The sequence below is a fragment of the Tupaia chinensis genome, unplaced genomic scaffold (genome assembly GCF_000334495.1).
Source record: "Tupaia chinensis unplaced genomic scaffold, TupChi_1.0 Scaffold139757_1, whole genome shotgun sequence".
NCBI lineage: Eukaryota > Metazoa > Chordata > Mammalia > Scandentia > Tupaiidae > Tupaia > Tupaia belangeri.
In genome coordinates this window covers 915,521-922,766 of record NW_006199637.1, presented here as the reverse complement: position 1 = coordinate 922,766, position 7,246 = coordinate 915,521, and the positions used below count along the sequence as shown (strand labels likewise).

At 51.6% G+C, this 7,246-nt stretch overlaps 1 protein-coding gene across 1 annotated transcript in view; it reads left to right on the top strand.

Annotated features, from left to right (window-relative positions):
• The window catches only part of PLB1 (phospholipase B1), a 110,979-nt gene that overhangs the window by 1,919 nt on the left and 101,814 nt on the right, over positions 1-7,246 (top strand). The window contains exons 3-5 of the mRNA XM_014593142.1: positions 989-1,064; positions 1,934-2,038; positions 3,104-3,160. Of these exons, the coding sequence (XP_014448628.1) occupies positions 1,047-1,064; positions 1,934-2,038; positions 3,104-3,160 (180 nt within the window). The 5' untranslated portion in view covers positions 989-1,046. The remainder of the gene's footprint in view (positions 1-988; positions 1,065-1,933; positions 2,039-3,103; positions 3,161-7,246) is intronic.

Below are 7,246 nucleotides of genomic sequence, written 5' to 3'. Positions count from 1 at the left end.
GGGAAAGAGGCAGGGAGTGGGGTTTCTAGTTTGAGGAACAAATAAGGATGGGGGACATATCTGGAGGGAGAGGAAGGAGAAGACATCTCTGTATTCCATCCTCACTCCAGGAAGGGAAGGAAGAAGAGATCCACCACAAACCTTTCAATCCTTCCCTTTCTTCCTTCTTCTGCACCCTCTAAGACAGAGGTCCCCAACCTTGTTGGTACTTGTTTCATGGAAGAAAATTTTCCCAGGGGATAGGTGGGGGTGATTTATGAGAGTACCCAACCTAGATCCCTCATGCATGCAGTTCACAATAGGGCTCTCGCTCCTATGAGAAGCTAATGCCGCCCCTGACCTGCCTGGAGGTAGAGCTCAGGCGGTGATGGGAGTGATGGGGAGTGGCTGTAAACACAGATGATGCCTTGTTCACTCACCTGCCACTCACTTCTGCTGTGCAGACTGGTACCGGCCTGTGTTCCATGGCCCAGGGGTTGAGGACCACTGCTTTAAGATTTCAGCTTTTCGGGACCAGCAGTTAGCGTAATGGCTATGTCGCTGGACTCCCATGTAGTCGACCGCGGTTCGCGTCCCAGACCCGGTGGCTTAAACTCACGCCGGGCGCGTGTGCGTGCGTGCCCAAGATCCCGAGAGGAGAATGGAGGAGAAGGGATTGCAGCGTGGCTATCCCCCCTGGGGGGTGATTTCTCACTTTCTATCTCTCTGTCTCTTTCTCTCTGTCTGGCAAGCGCACACGCCCTATAGCAAAAACTTCCAAAGAAAAAAAAAAAAGATTTCAGCTTTTCCTTCCGCCTGTCTGTGGGACTTCTAGGACCACTACCTTCCTCCTTCCCCTTAGAGGCAGCCTGGATTCCTCCCCTGCATATACATCTGTGGGTGCATGCATGCACGCACATACGCACACATGCGTGTGCACACACACATACATACACTCACATACTCACAGCCTCCAGCTCTCTCATTCCCTGCTTGTTCTAACTTGCAGCCCTCCGCTGGAGTCATGCCAATGCTTGGAAGAGCTCTCAGAGCTCGATAAGGTGGAGATGCAGTGGTTTTATCAGGTGAGTCCTCTCTACAGGCAACTAGCTCATGGGAGCAGGTAGTCATGGGGGAGAACGGGCAGTAGAAACTAGTTAAGCTAGCTAACATAGGGCTTTACCCACTCAATTCAGGACTAAGCATCAGGAACCGATGAGAGCTACTTGTTCTACTTTCTGGTGGTCATTTCAGTATTCCTGCTTGTAAACCCTGGCAATACTGGCCAGGGTGAGATGGGGAGTGGCAGTGACACTTAGGCAAAAGACAGTGAAGACCTCACAGATTCATCCTGAAATGCTTTGGTCATCAGCACACTTGTAACCTACTCCAGAAGACGGCCCAAAGGCAAGCCAGGGTTCCTGGAAATGTGCATTCTAGAATGTTTATCGAAGAGACACCGCAAGAGTGGGGGGGGCTCAGTAAAAGCCACCATCTCTCTCAGCAAACAGCTCAAAGCACATTTCCTACTGTGACACACGATAACATGTCATTGTTGTTCAAGAAGAAAGTTGTGTTTGAAGTTATGTGGCATTTCTCTCGCTCGAGAAGTGACATTTTGGGGTAGTTCATGGCACGTGCCTCTGCAGAACTGAGCCCTTGAAAAGAGCTGTGGGCTGGGCTGGCCTAGACTTCTGAGCTTCCAGAGGCTGCATTTTAGGTCTAGCTCTGGTGTTACCTGATGCAGGTGCTTCATAGGTAAAAGAAAGCCCACCTCAGCTCATCAAAGAGCCCTGAAATGTGAGAGAAAGGGAGCTTCCAGATAGCACCAGGACAACTGTGATCATGGTTGTGACGGTGACTCTGCCCAGGGGCTGCTGCGAGCTCCCGATTGGGGCTGGGCAGGCTCCACCTTGCTTAGCGCCAATGTGTTCCTCTCTGCTCCCTTCTTCAGAAAGTCTGGCAAAGAATCCTGGCACTCAGCAAGTACAACACGCAGGAGTTGTTCACTGTGGTTTTCCAGCCTGTCTTCTACAACATGAGCCTATTGCCAATCTCGGTACGTGAGGGCTACCCGAGGCCACGGGGAACCAAGGGAGGAGGCAGGAACCATGCATCTGCTCCCCTGCTCCCCTCCTCCCCTCCCCTGGCCCCTGCAAAAGCCCCACCCAAACCGGCTTTACTGAGCCCAGGGTACATAGGCTCAGGGAGAAATGTGGCAATATTCTCTTACGCTTCCTCTTTCCTCAGTGGGGTTGCATAGCCCCATGAGGCAGGTTCTCAGAGGCAGGGCAGCCCAGAGCTGAGTATGGACTTGGGCCAGATGGCCTGGCTTTGACTCTGGCTTTGGAAGGGCTGGCTGTGTGACCTTAGACAAGTTGTTTAAACATCCTGTGCCTTGGTTCCTCATCTGCGAAACCAGGCCTGCTGGTAATATCCCTTCCTGCTAGGATGTCAGGACCACACGGGAGTGTGCATGGGTCGAACATAGAGCCGTTTCTGGTACTTCTTAGCTGTGATTATTCAAGATAGAATCCCCAGAGATGCCAAGTCTGGCTCCTCCCTCCACACACTCCCCTACAGCCGTCCCTGGAGGGGTTTGGAGTTGAGTTTCCCCCTCTCCAGGTCACTGGATGAGAGGCCACCTGGATTCTGTAGCACCGTAAGTGAGCTGACCGAGGTCGGTGTAGCATCTGAGGCTCCAGTGCTGTGTCTGGAAACAGCCCCCCACATCCCTGGGTTCTTGGTTCTTGCCTGGTACGGTCATTGTTCTACCTCGGGGACTTAAAATAATGGTTTAAAAGGAGGAGGATAGGAGTATTAACTCTGCTTCCCCTCTCTTCACCCTTCTACTCAGACACTCCCAAATTGCTTCCCTACCACCCACTGCTACTTAGTTCAGGTACAGAGAACTCCGCAATACCACAGAGCAACCAGACATTTGACCTGCTTCTGCAGGCCCTGACCTCCAAGCCTTGACCCCAGACAGCAGTCTCATAAACGCCCATTACCGATGGGCAGAGCAGGGCCAACCCAGTTCTACATCAGGGAGAGCCCAACACGTAGTAGGTCTGTCACATTCTTAGGGACACACAGGTTCCTTTCTCATTTGATTCTCTTGCAGGAAGAGTCCCTGCTCCAGGATCCTACCATGCTCGCCTGGGATCTCTGGAACAGCATGGTGAGTGGGTAGCCTGGGGCACTCTGCACCAGCCCGGGGGTGTGGCCCACAGAAGAGGAGGCAGGGTCTCTCCGCTCTGTCAGCTTCTCTGAAGATGGGCTGCAGGACACCAGTGGGATCCCAGGAGGGTGTTTCTGGGCTCCCAGGGATCCTTCTCACACCTGGGTCTTCGGGGCGCCTCAGCCCTGCTCTTCCTAGAGGTGGGGACATTTTATCAGGGTTCTGCATGAAGCAGGTGCTGGGGGTCAGGCTTCTCTCTGCATTCTGATCCAGCTTTCCTTCAGATTCATGCTATATTGTTTGGTTCTAAAGGCCTGGGGTGGTGGCTGGGATGCACAAGGACTTCAGAATAATGAACACCTGAGTTCAAATCCCAGGGCTAGTTCTCACTAACCCAGGATCTCAACTCCCTTTCTGAAAAGCTCAGCTCATCACCCTGACCCAACATGCCAGCTGAATAGCACACTCCTGGCCCTGAGTAAATCCTCGCCTCATGTTGGCCTTTAGTGTACAAATGGCCCTTCCCCAAATCCCCATGTTCTCCCAGGCGTATCTGGGACTCGTCAATGGATGGAATGCAATGTCGAGGCTTTGATGCTTTCCAGAGCGGCAGAGACCTGATTTTGCCATTTATTTTTTTTCCCATCCAAGCTGTTGTTTCCTTGGAATTTAGCAACAGACATTTGTTTTATTCTTCCTTGCATTACAGAGATGTCTCTCCATCTCCTCAGCTGATGTCCTGTGTTGAGTAGCGTGAGCAGCTGTGTGTAGGCACATTAGCTGGTGTAGACAGAGAGCAGGAGGGGGGAGCAATAGGCCCCTGTCCCCAAGCCCTGCCAATGGAAATACACTGTCCTTTGGAGAAGGCATTGTGTCCTTTGAATAAGGACATTTGGATGCGATTTTCCTCCAGAAAACCACCTTGCTGCTGATCTCCCGTGAGGGGCAGAGAAAAAGAAATTGACCCCCAGTCCTATCGGGGTGGCCCTCTTGCACCCTGTTTCTGGAGTAGAAGGACTGATTATTCCAGTTCAGCCAAACCCCTCTTTTCCTCCTCTCATGACATCTTTTCCCCAACCAGCAAAAGAGCACCTGCAATGTGCCCTGCCCTGTGCTGGGTGCTGAGGAGGACACGAGAGATACACCAAACATGGCCTCCGCCCTTCAGAGCTTAAGATGTAGCTGGGGAGGGTCCGGCAGCCCAGAGGACCGAGCATGAACAGGACATGCGGGGCTGTGCACCAAAAGGCGACGTGGACAACGAGGTCCAGGGAGGCCAGGGAGAAGGGGTTCAAATGGGTGTCGAAGGTATGTCAGAGGTCAGGCAGGGCACTCCCAGACAAGAGACCCTGTAAGCAATGGGCATGAAGGGCATGCCAAAAGCAGTAGCAGAGGTAGGAAGGAGGCTGGTCTGATGGAGGAAACGAGGGGGGAATAAGGTCCAGAGAATGAATGGACCTCCAATGCCAGGCAGAGAACAGCTGGAGACAGCAGTTCCAGGGCAGAGGCAGGGTTCCTGTCTCTGCGGTGTTGGTGGCAGCAGTGACAGTAACCACCTTCACTGAGTCGCACATATCATTTCTTAATAACCTTCTTGAGGGTCAAGGTGAGCGTGCACCCAGAGGGAATAGAAGGTCTCACACCCAAAGCCAGAGACTTCAGATACCGTAAGTGCCATAAGGGCTTGGAGGAAGTGGTGACTTAAGAGGACAGTTGCCCACTCCCTCCAGACCTGTCCAGCCAACCCCAGCCCATCGGTTCTCAGTACAGGTCTATCAAGGTCCCTGCAGTGGGCAGGGAGGGACAGAGGGGCTTCCCCAAGAGAAAGAGGGGTTTCCCCAAGAACATCCACTTCCCAGTTTCTGCACAAGTGAAATGCCAGCCACCCTGGGGCCCCTGGCGTACACACAACTGCCAGAACACATAGAAAGGTCCTGCAGCCCCAAAGTCACCTGTGAGAAATGAGGGCATAATAGATTGGGACAAAGGACACCAGAGCAGGAGTCAGGAAACTGCATGTGGGCTCCAACCTAACCTTTGGTTCAGAAGGAGGAGGACAGCAGCACTAATTCCCCTTCAGCTCTTTTCACTCTCCTACTCTTAAAGCAAACCACACGCTCTTTCTGGGCCTCCATTTTTTTTTTTTTTTTAACCTGACCAAAGGGTATGGTAACCCTCAGCCAGTCTTAGAGGGTTTGTGAAAATACAGGGGTGATTGGGCTTCTTCACATCCATGGGTTCACTCTCTACGTTTCTGATTCCCTACTGTGTTGGACTTAACCAGCACCTCCAAGATAAAAGCCACAAGTATCAATTCTATACCCACATTCAGACGCATAGCGCTACCTTCCCCCTGTGAGGCAGAGAGGGGTCACAGAGTCACTATGATCAGAGGGACTCAGCTCTACTTCTTCCATCCTCGTCCTCACCCAGAACACAGCTGGGGATGAGGGCAGCGGGAGCACCCTGCTCTGCAGCCCACAGAACTGCAAGGGTCACGTGAGCCTCTGCCCTTCCTGACCGAGCCCCCAGCTAGTGTAAGCCCTGAAGACTGAATGCGAAGCTCCACCTTCAGGTGTGTGGGGGCCACAAGCAGCACTGCCTGAAAAGTGCTCAGGCTGTCCAAGCTCAGGAGGCCTCTAGGTACCAAGCCGAGGAGGGTTTTGTTTGGGGCTTAAATTCATTCCGTAGGCCCTTTCTGCTGCCTCTGCAATCATTTCTGATCATTCTTGGACCACAGTAGTGTTGGAGGGACCCACCTGTCAGGAGTTCAAGTCCCGGATCCTTTCAGCGATCGCTGAACTCACCACCCCAGTCACTTAGTCGCCAGCACCGCCTTGTACAAGGTGCTAGAGCCACAGGGCAGGGTGAGGAACTCAGAGCTGCTTGCAGACTCCTGGGGGGATTCTCCTGGAGAGGACTTGTGAGGGCCTCCCCCTCAGCCCTCCCACACTCTGGTTGATTTCACAGTAGCAGGGAAGCAATTCAAGGCAGAGCTCAGCAGCAATTGTCCCTGAAGTTAAAATTATTTTCATGCAGCACAATGCAGCAGGAGAAAGAGGGACATGTGAGGAGTATTTGAAGTGACCACATGTTCTCCATCCTCTCTGGGGAGGGGGGTGAGAGTAGGCATAAAGGAGATTAGTGAAAGCAGAAAGAATACGGGTGCCTAATAGTCATTTAGGACAAGGTTCTTCGTGGAAATGGGTTTATTGGGAAAAATCTATGAATTTTCCTTCATTGAGGTCTTTGACAAATAGGCTCTGCTACATTCATTCTACCAGAATCATTCAGATATGATTCTCTTTGCGTTTCTTTCCAGAGTCTATTATTAAATTGTCAAAAGATTTAGAGAAGGGGTCTAGCAGGTGGCATAATGAATGTTTAAGTCACTGGACTCCCACGTAGTTGACCATGGTTTGAGTCTTGAACCCAGCAGCTTAAAACTCCACACTGAGTTAGAGGGCCGGCAGGTGGCATGGTAGTTAAGGGCGGTGAACTCCCACATGGCTGACCACAGTTCAAGTCCCAGACCTGGCAGCTTGCATTCTCTCTCTCTCTCTCATTCTCTCTCTGTCCCTCTCTTGTCAAATTAAAATAAATAAGTAAAATTAAATAAAAATGAAAAAACAAACAAACAAACAAAAATTAAAACTCAACACTGGGCACGTGTGCATGCGTGCCCCGAATCCCGAGAGAATGGAGGAGAAGGATTGCAGCATGGCCATCCTCCCTGGGGGGTGATTTCTTTCTGTCTGTCTCTCCAATGAGGGTACATGCCCTGTAGCAAAAATCTCTCTCTAAAAAAATAAAAATAAAGATTTGAGGAGGGAAGGCAGTGAGACAGATCAACACTTGGCCACTAACCTGGGCCTACTGAGCGTTCCCTTTGAGAGCAGGCCTGAAAGTTCTGGTTGGGACCTTCCATTTCTAGGAATGCCACTGTCAAAGTAAAACTAGAAGTTTGGGATCCCAGTTCCTTCCCCTGCCCCTGAGCTACAGAGTCGCCACTCCTTTTCCAAATGTGCAGTTCATGATCCCGCCTATCCGACTCCTTCAGTTAGAAGCCAGTCCCTAAAAAGGGTG